At 39.3% G+C, this 20,066-nt stretch overlaps 1 protein-coding gene across 1 annotated transcript; it reads right to left on the bottom strand.

Moving 5' to 3' along the window:
- Nucleotides 1–328: 328 nt before the first annotated feature.
- Nucleotides 329–20,048, bottom strand: dnai3 (dynein axonemal intermediate chain 3). The gene is made up of 23 exons (XM_079648597.1): nt 19,973–20,048; nt 18,592–18,668; nt 18,433–18,471; nt 15,852–16,036; nt 14,878–14,982; nt 14,240–14,374; nt 13,966–14,153; nt 13,543–13,659; nt 13,033–13,229; nt 12,450–12,571; nt 11,659–11,748; nt 11,299–11,385; nt 9,601–9,720; nt 8,434–8,507; nt 8,096–8,240; nt 7,637–7,736; nt 4,610–4,734; nt 4,383–4,443; nt 3,828–3,958; nt 3,006–3,213; nt 2,418–2,509; nt 2,053–2,169; nt 329–1,273 (listed from the first exon to the last, which is right to left on the bottom strand). Exons 2-23 carry the CDS (start codon nt 18,644–18,646, stop codon nt 1,133–1,135), a joined length of 2,634 nt encoding a protein of 877 aa, XP_079504723.1. The 5' UTR covers nt 18,647–18,668; nt 19,973–20,048; the 3' UTR covers nt 329–1,132.
- Nucleotides 20,049–20,066: the final 18 nt, after the last annotated feature.

The raw sequence follows: 20,066 nt of genomic DNA, 5'->3' as shown, positions 1-20,066 counted from the left end.
TATTTTCAAGTTGTTATGCTGAACATATCAGCAAATATTAAGCAGATACAGAACAGCTTTCATTTGCACTTTCTAAACGAGTCCGTCAGGAACTGGTTGCTGAGCCGGTAGTGTAGAGAGCTTATTATCTATTCTGTTAATAGAGACCTCCATCTGCTGTGACTGAAAACATGCCAGGTCAGACTTGAACCAAACAGTGAAGTTGTACAAAAAAGTGGCCTGTAAAATATGTAAATATTAGCTAAAAGAAACTAAATGGCAGCTGCAGAGTCAGATACAAATCCTCTGTGGGTGTGTAGTTCCACATAAGTCATTTGACACAGAGTGATTACATCCATTGTTTATGTCAAAATGCTGACTAGTGCAGCTTTAACAATGTGTTGAAGTCATGGTTTTCTGAATAAGAAAATAATGGATAATTTACAGAATCTTTTGGTATTTTCTTGCTTATTACTTTTACAATCCAGCCAGGCCCACTGCAACACGTTCAGGTAGATGCTGTGTGAACTGTTGACTGAGTGAAGCCACAAACTGTAGAACTGAGCCCCCAGAGGGTTATTTATAGGTTATGGTTCGGGATGAGTCTGTATGCAATAAGGGTTTGTGGTCTGTGACTTTAAATTCCTTCTTAATACTACACAAGATGAGCCATGCCAAAATTAATGTTATACTAGAGGAGTTTTCAACAACAACAGATACAAATCATGAAATTAAAGAGCCATAAAACGACTTCCTGTCAAGGTCAGATCCTTGAGATATTCCAGACTGTTTCCCCGGGGAGCGTTGGTGAAGAACGGGCAAATGGATGGCATTACCCAGTAACTAGATCTTAGAAGGGTGGAGGAAAACAAATCCATGTTTGACTCTGAAGTGCCAACCCAGAAAAGGTTCTGAATGTCAATGGAAGAATCCATTTTATGTTCACCGCCCTCATAGTTTTCAAATAGCTCATATTTCGATAAAAATTGTACAGTAGAGGTTGCAAAAGACATTCCTGATAAAAACTGCAAATGTTTTTAATATTACAAAAATCTGTTTAGGTTAACAATTTTGATGAAGATATAAATTAAAAGAATAAACCATGTTTCTGTATAAATGCAGTCCGTGCAGATGTGTGTAAATGCGTGGGATATCATGTATCTTCCGTGTCGGCAGGAGCGGTCCACAGACCCAGGCTCTTCAGGACGCTCTCCTCCAGCTCCAGGTGAACATTATACTCCTTCATGTTCTCCTCGTCATTCTCTGTCGGAGATTTGACCGGCTTGTAAGGATCCTGGAGAAAAGAATTACAGTCATAAACACTATGTGGCAAATGGTAGTTCTCCCTACAGAAGGTCTGATATTTAATTGTCTTTGAAGCTGAAAAATGTAAAGAAAGTAACTAGCTAACTTGTTTGGTTTTGACTTGGATTCTTGTTTTTGTTATTAATTAATGCAAATACTGACATTTCCTGAAAAAATTACTTTTTCCTTAATGTGGAAAAGTAAAGGCTTCACAAAACACTTCAAATATTGGTCTTTCAATTTAGATTGATCAAATGAGTAATAATATATTTATTTTAAATGTGTCCTTAGGAAATTGTTAATTAGGTAAAATCAAAATACTGTCTTATAATGCAAAATGTTTCAGCTTATTTTCCTTAATGTTTTTCTTTTTACTTTCCTTAACAGTGAGTGATGAATTATCAGCAAACTTCACCTTTGTTCAGTCAAAGATAAGAACCTTTTGCCACTAAAAGAAGTATCTTCTATGGTTAGCAGACAGACTGCCAGTCACTGTCAGTTACTTTTCTCTCCCCGGGGCCCAGGATCAAATAACGATCAGACTGAATTAAACATGAGGGGAGGGAGAGGGAAAGAGAATAGGAGAGTGACAGAGAGATGGCCCCAAGCTCTCTCAGCATCAACTTTGAATTTGTGGATACACTTAGAATTGAGGAAGCCTCTGAAAGCTCAGTGTACATTCAGAGCGGCTGTCAGTGAGGTCACGGCGTAGCTGGGGATACGAGGTAGAACTCAAGGCTACTAAAACAACCAGACATCACAACTCACCATTTTCTTCTTGAGCTCCTCTGCTTCCTTCTTCTGTTTCGCCCACAGCTCATCCCTCTTTATAAAATCCTTTAACCTGTCCTCCTCCAGCTTGAAGTACTTCTTCACACTCAAATTCTGCACACAAAGAAAGGCACAGCTCAGCAGTTCGGTGTCTATTGAACCTGCATGTCTTCACTGAATCGATTGTCGGCTCAATAATAATTCATTGTTTTGAAACAGTATGTTGCAGAGCTGGATTTGTTATCTCTATTTCGAACAATGGTACATTTTTATCCCAACATAATAATGAAGTAGACAGCCTAAACGTGTTTTTTAAAGCGAGGGGTACACACTGTGAGTAGGAGGTGGTTGGACTGTCTTACCTCACTCCTGGACGGAGCGTAGAGGGTCTTGGGGATTTCCAAAACACGAACCATCCCAAGGTCGTCAGTCACCGCCAGGAAGTGCTGCTTGGCTAAGAAAAAGAAATAGAGTCAATAAACTCTATGGCTCAAACTATCTTAAGGGACCAAGGCCATGAAAACATAAATAAAACCGTCTGTATCTGAGCAGCATAGTGGGGTGAACAGCAGAGTTTATGGGATTTCACATGGTTTATTAGATTTATTCATTTATTTGATTGTATTTGTGTTTTAAAAGGTTTTACTCCCTCATATTCCAAATTGTATATGTCATTGTGTTTAAGATAATTTTATATTTTCTATTGTTTTTTTCTGATTTCTTTCTCTCATCTGCAGTAGTCTCAAATTGTTCTATTGTCTTATAAACGTGTCAGTCATATGTAAAGCACTCTGAATAGCAGGGGGAAAAACCAAAAGAGAAATCTATATATTTTTTGCATTTGTCGCAGCACACTCATTTCACCATCCTTTATTGCCATTTAGGTTTAAATAGTATTTTCCCATTGACACATATGCTAACTCCTGTGTTGAAAGAGGCGGAGGACTCACAGGAGGCGGTCCAGGGTTTGATGCAGGTGATCTTGGCATCAGTGATGTGAGCGTGGACCTGCAAAGGTTCACCGGTCTTCTCCAGCAGGTTCCACACCTCGATGCTGCCGTCATCTTTCCCGATGAAGAAAACAGCTGGCCGGGACGGGGACCAACATCCAGCTGTGCACACCTGCTCAGAGCTCGGGGACGTGACGATGGGGCCTTCCTGGATGTCGGAGAAAACAAGAGTTAGTAGGTTTAAAATGCAATGAACCTGTTGTGTTATCATTTTCAAAAGATATACTTTCTTTACATCATGATATGATTTAGTTGATTTGCTTATAGTGTCCTGGTAACAGTAAATGGGGCAGCTTTAGCCAACATTGCTAATATCAGCTGTTGTCCCCAGCCAGAAGATAATAGACACCTTTTTAAAATCACAATACATCAACAGCATCAGTTATAAAGAAAGGATGAAAGACAAGTAGATCGAGGCGAAAGGATAATAGAGAACGATACAATGCAAACAGCACACGTTACTACATACATGTCACATATAGCACATCGCAAACACACAGCAGAAACGAGGGGCAACATCCACCATCACAACATGTAACACAAACACACCATATGCAACACAGACTAGTGTGTGCAGGTGTAGTTCTCAGTGAACCATGTTTTTAAGTGATGGATTGAAGAATACTATGGGTTAAAAGACTGGAATAACTTTCATATTTAGTGATGATTCCATTTTTTCCCAATTAAATCAAGTAAGAGGTTATGATTTTAACTGGTTGCAACATTTTCTGCTAGTGCAGTTGAGGCGACAGGTGTTGTTACCATGACTCCCTCCTTCCAGATGGCGAAGTTCCAGCTTCCCATTGTCAAAATAATGTCTTTGTAGAAGGGCGACCTCTGTACCGTGTTCACCAGCCAGTGATGGGTTCTAAAGCAGTGGAGGGGCTTGGCACCTAAGAGAGGAGAGAGAGGAAGAGAAGGGGGTGACATCTGACAGGGTGACGCTTCCACAGGAGCAACAGGGCAATACATGCAACATTTACCCACCTGTGTCCTCTTGGTACGGGGCGAGTACATTCACCAGTAACCTTAAGCTGTCTTTGGCTCTTTTCCGCTGTAACAATGTAAATGTCCCCTCTGTGGGACTAATAAAGGTATTCTGATTCTGATTCGGATTCAGCATGGCTGTCATGACTACTCTGACGACATCTTTCTTTTATAACTTTGGCAGAATTGTTTTTAAATCCATAGTTTTTCATGACTTTGATGATACCTCAACTTTAGTGTAACAAACCACATCCTGGTCTCCTTTGAAGAATATACATAAGTCAACATGAACATACATAAATATAATTAATCATCTTTAAACTGACTTACTCTGCTGCCTCCCAGAGTCGTCCTTCACCAGTTTCCAGTCGGTGTAAATAATCTCCCCATCCTGTTAGGAAAGATATTCACATTATGTGACATGTTATCAACATGGGGTCGACCTGCATCAACCTTTTTTTCCCTTAGCTTTGTTTTAAAGCTCATCCAGCAGCTCACTGTTGTAGCGAAGTTAAATACTGCTCGCTGTTGCTGATTATATTGCTAGGAATGTTTACCTCTGTTCCAATATAGAGCCTGGTATTGAAATCTTCCAGAGTAGCGAGTGTTTTTGCCGAGGGCACTCTGAGCTGGCTGTAGTCAGGAACGACCTTTGAGCCGTCATCATTCTCATTAGCTCCCTCTGTCAGGGGAAACAGCGAGGGAGGGTAGAGAGAAAATATAATTAAAAAAATGTTTCACATTCATGGGTCTTTTTCAGCCATTATGAAAAACATGTTGACAATACACTGTAGAAAACTGCAGAATACAACATTCCTACAACATCTTAGAGAACTTCTAAAAAACTTAAGTTTGTGCAAAATCTACAGCTCATCAGCAACAAGTGGACATGAAGAATTACATGAACTACATTTTGCTAAATCTACCGCGGGGCATAAACAGAAGGGCAACCATGGCAACCATGCTCGGGGGTCTTTTGGTGTATTTTGTGGCGAAAGTACAGCGCCACTTACAGGCCCGGCAGATGTACTACAGTGTCTCCAGCGCTTACGAGCGTCTCGCTTGTCCAGTGGTCTCTTGTGAACGGACACGTTAAATGAGCCGAATGCGTGTGAACGGAAGACTTTTTTGATAAAGAATTCGGTCCGTTTGCGCTACCGGGTAAATGGGGTCTTACTCGTACAATAAAGGCAAGAAATATAAAAAAACACCTACAATTGATAGGGTAAGTAAGGAAAAAGAGGAATTAAGCAGCTGCATTGGTGAAGCCTCCCCTGTAGTCTGACCATGAACAAGACAACAGAAGGACAAAAGAGATGGGGGGTACAGCTGAGGTGAATGGGTTGATAAGAGAGGATATGGAGGTGGAGGTAAAAGCGAGGATTGTGTAGAGAAGGGGGACAGTAAGGGACAAGGGGAGGAAAGGAAGAGATAGGCAGTATAGGTCAGGATGGAAGAAGCTTTTTCCTCCACAAAAGCCCAACTGTCTCTCAGGGACAGTACAGGACTCTCCATTCACACCCCCTTATCAGCAGGCCGCTCCCAATCAACTCTCAGCCTCTTGAAGGTCAGATCAGATTACCCAATCACACATCTTCTAAATCCACTTTGCCCCAGTTAAGATGTGTGTAAAGATATCAGACAAACGATCCAGCACAGCAACAGATGTAGACATTGTTTCACGTTCCCACAGAGCACTGCCGCTCAACTGTTGCTTAATCCCCATGAGGGGCTGCTCCGAAAAGTGTGGAAAGTCCTGTGGTCCTGTTAAAGGGCCAAGTGGAACTTTTATACAGTGGCTACTTAAGCAAGTGCAAGTGAATACAGCATCAGCAGAGGTGGAAGCAGTATTCAGATGCTTTACTTGAGTAAAAGTACCAATACATTATGTCAAAATACTTAAATACAAGTAACAGTCCTGCAACCAACATCTTACTCAAGTAAAAGTACACAAGTATTATCAGCAAAATGTACTTAAAGTATAAAAAGTGAAGGTTATCATAGTGCAGAAAAATGGCCTATATGTGTGTATATAATTATATTGATATACTGTATGTGACATTTCTAGATAATATTGTTGCATCAAGTAGCATTTTACTGTTTTTGTGAAATATTTAAATAATTTGATTCTTGTGACTTATTTTTAGAGGTGTAATTTCTTAGAAGTATCTTAAGCTGTTTAATTAATGTAGTGGAGTCAAATGACACTTTTCTCGCTTTTAAATGTAGTGGAGTATAAAATTGCATTAAATGGAAATACAAGTACCTCAAAACTTTATTTAAGTACAGTACTTGAGTATATGTACTTCCCACCTCTGAGCAGCGGAGATGACTAAAGGTGAGGAACAAAGTTGGTTTTGGCGCTCAGAGGAAGACAGTGTAGACTCAATCAATATGAGTCAAGCATCTTAAGTATTACTCACACCGGGACTCATTAAAAAACGTAATAACAAACTGCCTGAGGGCTCTGCAGCAGATGTATTGCCTCTGATAGTGAACATATGAATTCTATAAACAGCAGCCACCAAAGCTGTGTTTATGGAGGCAGACCTTCAGCAGACAAAGACAGGTCTCTTCTTGACCAGCCAGGACACACACGATCATCTTCTGGAGCCCAGAGGAGCCGGAGCAGCATATTGCAAAGAGCTGACAGTCAGCAAGGCTAATGCTCCGCAACTATGAGGGCCTTGTTTTGGAAGTATCACTTAATAAAGTGCTATGAAACTGGAGGAGAGGAGGGGGAGACAGACAGAGAGGGAGAGCACTGGGCTAGGTGAACCCTGCCCCGCTGATCACTGCGCCCAGCCATCCGAGCAGACTGGCTTCACAGTCAAGGAGGCACTGCTGCATTTAGTTTTAGATGCAATATGTATCATCGTTTTGTGTATTTTAAATATTGTTTTCGATAAAATACATTTATTTATTTCTAAGGCCTTCTTTTCTTTAGTGTACCACTGTATTGCTTTGTTGGCCACTTTTTAGTGGATGGCAGCTGCACTATCACCAAAGCAATAGAAATGTCCTTGGGGACCAAAAAACCTTATTTAAAGAATCTAAAATCTTTCACACATGTAGCGAAAAACACTTAGGTTTTTAACGCAAAAAGATTTAGAATTCTGTTGCTTCACTTTTTTTCTCATGTGATGTTTTAAAGAGTAAAAAATAAATAAAAGTACTCGTGAAAAGTTACGCAAAACCAGACGGAGTAACTCTGTGTGCCATCTTGAGGTAGGAAAAGTAATAGCTTTTGAAGTTTGATAGCAGGCAGGTTGTCATAATTACAGCTTTTTATATTCATATTATTTTGATGTGTTATTTTATTCTATCATAATTCTTGTTCCAGTTAAGTGTGACTCTTGGACAGTGACGAAACAGCCGTCCTTTTTGGACAATATTATGCTTTTTGAAAGTGATTGAGTGAGTGAGCTATAACCCACTTTCATGGGGTGTGTTACATCCAGCAGTGACACCAAGCAGTAGCTGCTGAACACATTATTGTAATTGAATCATGTGCATTAGTGACTGATTGTAGGAGTAGGGAGAGATGGTGTAACAGAGACAGCCTAAAGGTAAAGGTCTCTCACCTTTGGTCCTGCCTGTATTATTAGCGTTACAGGTGTAGAGTTCCAGGCTGAACTTGAGAGGAGCGTATTCTCCACCGGTATCGATCTTTGGCAGGGAAACCTGACACAGGACAGAGACAATACAACTTTTGACATTTTATAAATACTGTCAAGGACAAAACACTATTTTAAACAACGTTAAGAACTATGCTTTAGCAACAACACAAATAAACACAGATGGAAATAGATAAAAAATATAGCGTATATATAAGTAGGAATTACTGTTGAAATCAAATGTTCAAGAGATTGCAAGATTCTTAACCTTTATTGAATTTCATATCGGAAGAATCAATTTCTGCCAGAATTAGTAGACACAATGGTCATCGGTTTCATATATCAATGTCTATTGAGCTTTATTTTTAGATTTGGAAACTTGGAAATGTTTTTATTGCACCCTCCCTCCCTCCCTCCCTGCAGTACCTTAAACAGAGGCTTCCATGTCCGGTCCAGATGTTTGAAAGTCTCAGGGACACCGTAGGAAGTCTTCTGATCGGCATTCTGCTTCCTATCCGACCCTGACTGGCTCAACAGTTTTGTCACTCGCACATCCCAGAACATTAAAGTACTTTAAAAGGGAGACAAATGAAACATTAACTTTATTTAAGTATACTTGAATCCTATTGTTTATACACACTGTGAATACTAACTGATATGGACTCAACCACTTTAACACAAATCTATGGACATTACCTGGTCTTCCATATATGCTTGCCGTGTTCATTTTCTTACATTTAAAGTGAACATTTTCTTTTACCTACCAGTCTGGGGAGCAGGTGATGACCTGAACAGATACGTTGTTCTTGTTCTCCACTGGTAAGCCCAACTTGGTCACCTAATCAGTAAGAGAGTCGCAAAACCAAGAAAGTGTCTGTCAGGCTTAGTGAGAGCTGATTATAGTGAAAGAAAAAAGGTTGCAGAAGATATATGGGAGCTTAATGTGACCCCAGGGGCACTTTGATGATTGCCTTATTTTACTTATCCACACGAGTGCCAGTGCTTGTCATGATTTATGATGTAGACACGAGGGACAGAAACCAGTGGGAAACCAACATTAATTGTTTCATAGAGAAAACTCAAGCAACATGCTGAGGTTCTGGGAACTGTGATAATGTATAGAATCTGTGTGAGACCACTTAGCTCATTGTTGTTGCATGTGGCTGCAACTATTATCTTTCAGTGTTGTTACTGCACTTCTTTGCGCTGGGTTACAGACCAAACCCCATCGTGTCACTGCAGCAAGTTAATCAATACATTGTTAGCTGTGCAGTAAAATACATTTTATGTTATTATATGCTAAATGTTGTGGCAGTGGTGCATTGGAGCAATGATAGTTCTCTCCCACAGTGTTCTCCTTGCATACTCCTCTGTTGAACCATTACATTTCTATCATTATATCCTCCATATGTTGAATGATTGGCCTCTCAGTCTTTTGGCTGCCCTAATACTCCTCTGTGTCCACTATGTTCTTACCTCCTGTTCCATTTGTTTGCATTCAAGCGGCTTTTAGCCTTAGTCAGATAAAACTCTGTCAATATTTTAAAACCAGATATATAAATCATTAGAGCAATGACAAACCTGGATCTCTAAGTGTTTAATGTTTATTTAGCAATTGAAGACTTAGGTTGGAAGGATTCAAATGTACTCCTTTTCTGTGTTGGAAACAATGCCCCATGTTGGCTTAAGATATGATAAAAGAAGCTAGAGATTAGGAAAACATAAAGGAATATTTAGCTGTGTAGTCACACCAAACATATTTTCATAATCAACATAACATACATACTAATGAACCCCAGTGGAAGGTTCCAACACCTACCCACAGCAGTCATGTTTTAAAATCCCAAGAAATAACTTGTGATCTTGTATTCTGCATATTGGATTTTAAGTTGTTGCTTCTTCCCACCCTTCTGCGCTTCAACTCTTTGTACCTCAAATGTTGGTGGCAGCCACTGGACATCAGTAATTGGCGCTTTGTGGCTGCTCTCTAATGCAGACACAGCACAGTAGCGCACAACAGGTGTCTTATTCTCTTTGTTGTCATCGAGGTCCTGGTGGCACGTCAGACACAAAAGGCACAGCATGTACAGTGAGCTCGGACAATTCAATCTAAATGCAAAGGCCTTTGACAAGCAGTCAGGCCATACCAAAATCGTGCAAAAGGAAAGTATGCATCACAAATTATGATTGGACAATTTGAATTGTTATTTTCTGGATTGAACAGCTTTTCTAGTTCAGTTCTTGTCAGCTGATATCATTCACATTCACTGTAACACAAAATAAAATGGGACACACTAATAATGTTGACATTTACAAGTGTGAAATGGTCTATACTGGAAAAATGAAACTCTAAATACTGTCACTATAATATTAAAACAGGCATGGAGTTTGGAACAACGGTTGTTTTCTTCAGTAACACTGTGCTGTGCTCATGCAGTTAAAAGTGAATGGTGTGAACAGAACAGAAATCTATACAGGAGGATTGTAATTCTTTGTTTATCTGATAAGCTAGCAACAGGTGCTGGTGTGGCGCAGCTTTCACAGCACCCAACATGGACATAAAGCCTTTTCAGCAGATACAACTGCCATTGTTTACAGTGCAAACACAAGGGAGCGCAGTGATCTGATTTGCTTGTGTGTTATCTTCTATGTGGGCAGACTATGGTGGAGGATGGAAGGGCCTGTGTAACAGCTGGAGTATGTGAGCTGATGCTGTTGACTTTAGGGAATGAAGAGCAAACAAAGACAAAGAGAATAGAGGGAGAGGTGGGAGAGGGTAAAGCAACAGAGAGGGACGTAGTGAGGAAAGGGATGGAGACAGCTGTTCCACTGTAGAGGCAATAAACAAACACAAAGCAAATGATGGCTGGATGATAGGGGCCGATATGCCTATTTAAGTACTGCAGCCGAGTGGAAGATGTCAGTGAAGGTCAGTCTTTAAGGGACATAACTGGCTTCCGATGTGGTGTCCGCACGCCTAGCGTTAATCTCCATGCTATGTTCTTGGCTAAAACCGAGCCCTGTTTTTGTCACGTATCATTATCTCTCTGTTTCCCTACCTATCTGTATTACTCTACATAAAAACATCTAAACAGGGCCGCTTAGAAATAATAATTTATTATGACGTTTAGTCAAAAGAAAAAACATTTTGGCCGTTTTTGTCCCTAGTCAAAAGGTGTTTGATCACTTCAATCTGTCTGTGGTGCTTCTATGAGGCCTAATAAGCTGATTTCGTTTAGCAGTAGGGTCATGTAAGGATATAAACTTGCTTTCTGATGTACTCCTGGCATTAGTACGTATGCAGAACTAGTTTTGACAGCTGGGACTGGCTTGAAAAGGACCATTAGGCCACTGCATTCCCTTCTAATGAAAGAGTGAGGATGAGGGGAGAACTCAGGAGTCACCGTATCATCATCTCACTCTGTCATACAGCACAGCCTGTCTTTAAAGCAGATCTGCTGCATGCTTTGATAAACTGAGGGCACAAACTTGAATAAACCAAGCTAACAACATCGGCAGCCATAGAATTATAGTAACTGATTCCACATGTAGTACACCAACACAGAACATCATGTATTATTGTACAGTATCAACATTATGCACATTAGAGAAAGTAAATAGGTACTTACGAATGTGTCAGTGTTGAGTGAAGCCTTTTTGCCTGGCTGTGTTCCCTGTAGGTGTATGACGTGAGCAGAAATGTCCCACAACACCACCTGAGACAGCAGCAACACAAAATCAGTAACTGGAGATCAAAGCCAAGTGCAGAATACACTTCTTGTGTAAATAAACACAATACATTGGTTTACATTTTGATTAAAACAAAGGAACAGTACATTGGATCTGTACAGGATATGCTTGTCAGGACTGAGGGTCTATTTCATCATTTGCACTTGTAATGAAAAATGGAAAAGTGGCAAGTTACAAAAGCTACTTCAAGGCAGCAGATGCAGCAAACCACAGATGGATAGCAGAGTCAAAGTCAGCACCTGGCCATTCACGCAGCCGCCAACGATAATATTTGGATCAGAGGGGCAGAACTCAAAGGCAAAAATGTCATCTGGGCACTCCAGCAGCAACTGCAAACACAAAGAAACCCACGGACAGGGCAGAAATATTATATTTCAGAGTAGACATTTCCATGTATTGGGTGCTTTCCATCCCAAATGTTTATTTATTCCAGTCTCCCCACTTAGAGTTTGACTTTTAATCCACAAAACCGAGTGCATACAGTATTCCATTTCATCAGGCATAAGAGGGAAAGGATCCAGGAGGAATAGGATGGTATTACAGAGAGGTTTTCCATTTTCCAGCAGTATGTTTGAATCTCCTGCAGTTAAAAAATAGCTTAACAATAGCACGCCACACACTAACTTAATATATGTGTTTCATTCTTATAGAGTCTCCAGTTTATTCTACACAATACCCTTTGTCATTTTGATCACTGCTCCAGTAGACGGTGAAACTAAAGCATGACACATGAAGAGGTGAAGGGCTACGTCATGCAGAACTCATATTACTTTTGAGTGATTAAGCAGCTCAGTTTTATTGATTGAGTGCCTGGGGCAAATCAATAGGGCCTCTCAAATGTTTGCTTAAGCAAATAAAAGGATTGAATGACAGGAGAAAGCAGATCCTTCATGCCATATATTATCACAGTGCGTCAAACAGACATGAGGTGAGAACTAGCTTGTGAGCTGTCAACGAGAGATAGAAATAGGCTGTATTCAATCTATTCTTCCACCTGTACACTATCCACCATCATTTACAATTTCCATACCTGGGGATTAGACGGGTCGGAGAAACTATAGAAGACAATGTGAGACGCTCTGACTTCGAACGCTGAGGACTCATCCATTACCTCCTCCTTCTTTTTTTCTGTCAAAGCCACAGCTAGCACACCTAATACATAAACAAATAATCATACATGCTTCAACACAGCAGAAGGAGGAAAACATAATGTAGTGTTTTAACCTTCCTAATTGACAAATCATTGGCTCAACTCTGATCTCTCTTTTGAATAACATGTTTTTGCTCTAATCACATGATTTGGCACTGATATTATTATTGTGGATCTTGCTGAAGGCTTACTCTCTGAGTGATGACAGCCAGACAACAGCACAAAGCAGGAGTGAAAAAGATGAACGCTTTTACAATGGATGGGTATTTGAAATACTTGTACTTGCCATTGACAGTGACATTAAACGGAGAATGTGTCCATCAAACTATCAGTCGTTTAAACCGATGATTTAAAACTATTTTTTCTGCAAGAACTGCCAGGAAAGTCATTTTGTCAATATTTATGTGTGAGAAGATTTCTATTCAAAGCTATTTGACCACTACACTCCCTGTTTGCTCTTTACCGTAGATGCTAGGGTGCCAGTTTATGCTGCTGATCTTCTTGTCCTTGGTGTACTTCTGGTCTGTGAAGGCCTGATAGAGCATCAAACCTTCAGAAATCTTCCCCGACCAGTCAGCATCATCACCTGCTGTCCCCAGGGCCTTCCAGTCATCGAAGAACACATTCATGATTTCCTCCTGCTGTAAGGATTGCAAAACTCTGCAAAACAATATTTTAAGTAAAACTTCTATTGGCTAAATGTGTAAATATGTTACATTTTGTAATCTTTTCATAACTACAGTACAATGTTTCTAACAGGCCAGATGTTCTCTTATCTTTTACCAGGACACAGAGCAGGGTGGAAGGTCATGTTTGGTTACCTACACTCAAAGTACACTCACTGGGAAGGTTAAGGTGTTTCCTTTGAACAGTGTAATGCTCCCATCACGGTAATTAGACTCCCACTAATGTATGAGTTTGGAGTGACTATCCATTTTTGTACACAAAGAAGACACCATGATTTTCATCTTACCTGGGGGTCACAGAGTTGCAGAAATGCTTCAGATTCTCACGCTGATGGATGTTCTCCTTATCTCCATCGCTTAACTCTCTTGGCGTGTACTGAGTAAAGATATTCCTCTTAAACTTCCTGTAAGGTGTGCAAAAATAACGATATAATATGTGAAGGTGGAGGTACTATTAAAGGTAATAAAGAGAGAAAAGAACATGAAAGGCTAATGCTATTTCATGAATGCGTCAGCTATATCATCTGAACCACCTGAGTATAAAGCTTATAGGCACGAGTTCCAGAAAAATTAAAGTCACACAAAGGCTTTTTATACAGCGTTCAGTGTTAAAAACGTATGTTCTAAATCCAGAAAGTGTTGGCAGATACTGTTAGTGCTTTCCCCCTGCAGAACAAATCCATTTTATGTGTACTGATTTTCTGGCATACCATTGAGTCTGAGAACTGCTGCTCTGCATTCTGGGAACAGCCTGCATCCCGCAGTCCCTCTGCATCTGTTTGATTCTGAATCTGCTGTCTTGGAAGGGAACACACTCCATGTAGGCATCAATGTTACGCTCAGAAAAACAGACTGGAGCGCCAAACTTCCTCCTCACTCTGGAGAACTTGTACCACAGCTGAAGACAAAAATAAACCCAATAGAGATGTGTAATGGAAGTAAGAAAGTAATCCTGATTTCAAACGCTTTCAAAAGCTGCAGTACCTTTTCCCTGCTCTCTTTGAAAGATTCCTCATCTATTTCCTGCTCACTACCAAGGGATATCCATGGCTTCGGTTCTGATCTTCCAGTTTTATTAACTTCATTCTCACAAACCTCTGGTGCCTCAGGCTGTGGGGGCTGCAGAGAAAATTACAATTTGACAAAGTATTAAGAACAGGTAACACACTATAATAAAAGCCGATAGCTAAATGTGAAATCTGCCCACATGATCACACTTTCTACAACAATATTTGAGCTAGAGCAAGATAGGGAAGTAGGTATTGAATTCCTTTTAGTTTAGTCGACCATTGAAAATATGCCAGCTGTGAAGGCCAAATGGGCCGCTGATAGCAGCCATTGCTCATTGCGATAAGTGATAAAGTAGTGTACATAACTAAAGTATAAAAGGAGAGTAAATGACACAGAACAATACTGGATTGAAATAACTGAGTGGCGCCACTGCTGTGCTAATGTTCATGATAAATGGCTAAGGCCTTTATTCTCATTATAAGGAAGATAACATTAGCATAGTTAACATAGTTTACCTACTGCATCATTTCTCAAACACACAGTAGTAGACAGTGTATTACTAAGAACAAAAGGAATAGGTGAACCTCGTTACTAAACCACAGTTTGCTTACATTGAGGATTCTGTCTTTGGCTTCTGGAGTCAGAACCAGGTAGAATAATTGGTCATAGGTGAAGTCCCTGTCAAACACCAGCAGGAGCTCATCCTCTGGGTAATCCTGTCAGGTAGAAGAGTTTGAATTCACAACAAGCAGATATTTTCACAACAATGTTTCTTTAGAATGAATCAATGTGGTGTGTTGAATTGATTGTGGTCAGTTTTGACAGCAGTAAGACAGAGAAATAGAACAACACTTACATCCCTTAAAGGTAAGGCATTAACTGTGTCCCAAACCAGAAAGCTGACATTACTTTACACTTAAACAGATGGCTGGTGAATACGTTTATGTACTTATCATTATTATGCGCCGCTTTCCCCTTCTACTCAAGTAAGACTCAGATGAGGGTGTTGCACGTTTCCTTGTTCATGTGACGTTTTGGTGTTGTTTTTTTGGTTTTGTTTCTTTCCCTTAACTGTCTAGTGGGAACTAAGTAATTTGTGTGTGTTTTTTGTGTTTCTCTTATTTTCCTACGATACTGTAATGATTGGTTGTGAATAAGAAAATACGAAGAATAGACCATCTATTTCTATTTCTTTTTTTATTGTGAGAAAGGGGCAGGTTATATAAGATGATGTCCTTCTCCCTGCTCCTTTTCGGGCATGGTGTGTTTACAGAGAGAGAGAGTTTTGTAAATAATTGTTATACATTGAGTTTGTGCATACCACATTAACAGAACAAATTAAAAAATTTAAAAAATGAAAGGGTAGTGTCCTCTTGGGTTTTCTCTCTGTTCTCAATTGAGTAATGTTTAGAGTAAGAGTGGTAGACACCATGTATTTAATCTTGATCAAAAACAGAGGGGAAACGATGTAAAACGTGTTACTCGGTTACTCTGTTCCCACAGCCCTTGCGTCGGGGTCTATGTATCATCACAGTGTCTGCTGGGTATTGTCTGAGTAATCTGTATGACAATGGATCAGTCTCACCAGCACAATCTGCTTCGCAGGACTGAAATCGGACACTGCGGCTCTTGTCTTAAGGTCCTGTATGATGTCGTCTTTTTTTAACAGCTTGTAAGGGCTCTCCCCTGTGACGTCCTCATCCGCACGGCAACCAAAGAGCTCCTGGGTGGCTGATGTCAGGACCATGGGGAGGATATCATCAGGGTGACCTTTGGGAGAAGGGTCATAATCAACATAGGCAGGAGAGATGGTAGACAATGGAAATCATGTTAAAATCAACTACAGGAGATCATATTCTAAATCACATCCTGTTTTGGGATTGAATTGATTGATACATAATCTGTATTCAAATCATCTGCATAACAACCACATACAGTAAAGAGTATAAAGTCTCATTAAAATACATAAAATCATAAAGAGTGTTTTTGTCAGATGCAAGTATATTTGATGCTCTCGAAAGTGTTGAAAATGATAATAAGCATCGTAGTGTTTGATGTTGTATGCCGATTGTAGGTGTTCTGTCTGTTCCACTGGCTTTACCTGCATCACAAATATCACGTTCAAATAATGTTTACAGCTGTAGGTGTCATAATGGAGAAGGTTAAACGTAAGAAAATCAAAGGTTTATTCCTGATTATGTCCAGCATATAAAAGGTACATTACTGTTATATCTTGAAAAAAACATAACAAAGGTTGTAGAATTGGTGAAACTTTGATGATGTAAGCAGGATGAGTAAAACTGTAGAGATGCCACAACTTAGATCAGAAATCTCACTAATCAAGTGATATGCACACAATGCACAGGCTTTCAATTCCCCATGCCTACGGACTGTGACACTGTTTCGTGCCCCTACTTTGTGTGATCAAACACACAACGTCTCTGATCCTTCACCTGCCCCACCCTGCAGTGCGGCCCACCTACAATATCACAGGATGAAATGTAATCCTAGTGAATAGACTACACGCAACGTCCAAACACTTGTAGAAGGACTTATGTTGTTTAGTACACTGGTATGTGAGAGGCAGTTCAATATTGCATGGATTCAGGATATGAACTGCTCATTGTTGCTTTATAAAACCGTAGCACTACACTATCACCCAAAAGGTTTTTCGTAGTACACAATGTATGCCGACTCCTTTATATCTGAGGCCAGGCTCAGTCCAGGGCACATTACAGTAAACAGAGCTCTACATAATGATAGTTTTCATCCTGCTTGCGGTCTCTCTCTTCAAAGTCTTTCCACAAGGTTGCTGAGGGGACGCTGGGAATGCTAAAGTACAGCTTAAGTAACCACTTCCCAGCTGGGCGTGTCAACGTTTTCCACTCACACCATTGAGGCCTAATGCCAAATCATTGTAGTGGAAACTCACACCCGTCATTTCACACAGTTTATGTGTCAACTATGGCATTTGTATTCATGGGATATATTTGCTTGTGAGACTAAGAGAGTGTGATGTGCAATGTTCCATAACCCTAAAGAATGCAATTAAACCGTGTTTGTACGCTGCGCTGAAGAGACGTAACATTTGTCGGGCCTCTTTCCTCTTGTATAATCCACTCAAGCATTTTCTCACTTCATACCGTAAGATATTTATACTGTACATTGAACTTATGATTGTTTTCACATCTGTTGAAACAGAAGAGTTAAAGTCTGAGCAATAGGCATTTATTTGCTCATAAGATTAGATATCACTTGCATTGTCAATATTCTCGAGAATCCTGTTCAGAGGTGAAAACATTCAGTATTTACATTTGTGTGAGTCGGCCACTAAAAGTCGGTCGCCATGAGGTCAACGAATAAAGGCTAGGTTTAAAACCTGGTTTGAGATTTCTATTTGGATCAGGTTGAGGTTAAAGTTAGAGAAAAATGTTTTAGGTTGAGTTCATTTAGGAGGTCTTACAGACTTGCACTTATACTGCCAGATGTATAAGCTAGAAAAATCTGTGAAATCAATGAATAAATGAACAAAACATAGCCAATCTGAATCTGAGGACTCTAAATACCCCTGCATGTAACTCCCTCAAAAGCGAATGATCTCATCTATAGTAAAAAGATATACTTAGTGACCTTCATCTGACCAAAAGCATGTCCTCAAGGCAGGCATGCTGAGAGTAAACTAGACCATGACAATGGGGACTCACAGCTGAGTGCAGAGTTTGCATATAGTTTCCCCCACTCCTTAAAGACATCTCTGAGTGTTAGTCTAACCAACACAAATCTAAATAAATGGTAAGAAATGCAGATTGTTTGGGCCTTCCCAATTAAATAATTGAAGGTAGTCAAATACAAATGACTTAATCTAAGTTTAAAGCAATTTATAAAACTAAATATTGAGCCTAACGCTTTAGTAACCTGTATAAGGGTCATGTTACATTTACCAGATCTTCAAAAAATATAATTTAAGATCGTTAAAATTCCCTCAGGGTTCGCCGAAATGTTGTTTGCTTTTAGACCGTCGTATCTATTCCGACTATAGCCAAATGTATGTAGAGGCACAAGTTTTACTGACATTTTTTTTCGTTATGAGAAAACCATAAGAAATGTTGTTTTTTAGGTCATCTACAATATAGTTTAGGATGGGTGAAAAAGTAATGTTGTCTTACCAAGCTTTTCCCCTTGGGCAGGTGACTCAGTCGTCTTGCCTAAATTGGAAGAAACCGTTAGATCATCATGTCATTGATTGTGTCTCTGTTGTATCTTCCTGAGACAAGCGTGCAAGCATTTAGACACATTAACAACATTGCTATTGTTAAGACACTCACCTTTCTTCTTACTGCCTGCACTGCTTGCCACACTTTTTGATCTCTTGGGTGGCATCCTTGCTGTTAGTATTGCTTCGCTAATGAAAGGAAGGACATTTTCGTAAAAATAGTGTTATATTTTTTTTGCAAAATATAACATATCCTTATCAATACACACATGCTATTTCATCACCATCTGTCAGAGAGTTACAATGTAATTAGACAGACAGGTAACAGAGAGATATAGAGCAGACTGCCATGAAGGGTAGCCCAGAATCATTATTCATGACGGTGGCGACATCTTGTGGTTGAAAGGAGAATTTATTCTTTTTTGTATTAGCCATATGAGAAGGAAGCTAACATCTATCTTTAATCAATGTAGTTTATGCACTTGTAAGGGTCTACTGCTGGGAACACAGTTATCACCCAAACTGCTCTTCAAAGGTGAAAATTAATAACTGGCATTTTTTTCATAAAATATACACTTTATGTATTCATGTTAAGTCAAAGGTGGACAAAACTTTCCAATGAAAAACTTCAGAATTGTAATAAAAATATGTATATAAAAGGGAATGTGTCATACAATGCTGTTAGCTATTGAAAATAATCAATAGTTGTATATAAATAAAAACATCTGAATCTTTATGTAACAATATTCATATTAAATAGAAAATGCCACTAAGTCGCTGTGTCACATGAAACAAAGCTTTTGGAAAAAAAAGGATCTTGAATTATATATTTTAGTAAAAACTAAACGTGGGATACATAAGACACATTTATTATAATTGTTTAGCATCATTTTTATGAGCAGCTGAAAGGAGTTATTGAAAATGCATTGTTTATGTGAAATTCAGCTGGTCATGTACTACTTAGAAAACAAATCTTTTGGATAAATTAATGTATTAATGCAATACGTTTTACAACACAATTTGTAATGTTTTGACTTATTGTACACAATAACTAATTTATTGTGTTTTAACGTTACAGTGTCATAATGTTGTGTGTAAGTTGTTTTGAATTAGCACTTATAACTTTAATGAGTTGTGTTTAACGTCAGTGTCACAGTGTTATAATTTATATAATGGTAGGTAGCCTACTTAACAAAATAAAACAATACAAATGTTTTCAGCTGTTCAGAGTGAAACATTACAGGTCTGCATGGTCTGTTTTCGACGAAAAAGGACAGTCACGTTAATGTTAATTTGGAAATATTTACTTGGAAGCTAAGCTACGTAAGCATGGCTAACTGTTCACAATGTTTACAAGAATACACTGTAGTTAACACAGCTTGTTTGTAACTAGTTTTTAAACTAAATGACGGTGCTAATAGCAGTTAACGATAACGTAAATCCGACTAACTTCCATTAAGCCACAGTTTTAAAGACGAATACATAAAGTTTACCGCTTGTTTATCAACTGTTGTTAGCTTTAGTAGTTTTCATCGTCCTCGCTCATCAGTGGCACTGTTTGGTAACCAAGGGTAACAGGAGTGAACA

Source organism: Notothenia rossii (genome assembly GCF_949606895.1).
Source record: "Notothenia rossii genome assembly, chromosome: 1".
Lineage (NCBI taxonomy): Eukaryota > Metazoa > Chordata > Actinopteri > Perciformes > Nototheniidae > Notothenia > Notothenia rossii.
This window is presented reverse-complemented; position numbering and strand designations above follow the sequence as displayed.

What these genes read in the sequence shown, in the direction of transcription:
- dnai3 (XM_079648597.1), bottom strand. Translation starts at nt 18,646, where the DNA reads ATGCCACCCAAGAGATCAAAAAGTGTGGCAAGCAGTGCAGGCAGTAAG. An exon ending in ATCACCTGCTCCCCAGACTG is followed by an intron (nt 8,241 to 8,433) that starts GTAGGTAAAAGA and finishes TCCCTTTTAAAG; the next exon opens with TACTTTAATGTTCTGGGATG. An exon ending in CAAACCCTGGACCGCCTCCT is followed by an intron (nt 2,510 to 3,005) that starts GTGAGTCCTCCG and finishes TCTTTTTCTTAG; the next exon opens with CCAAGCAGCACTTCCTGGCG.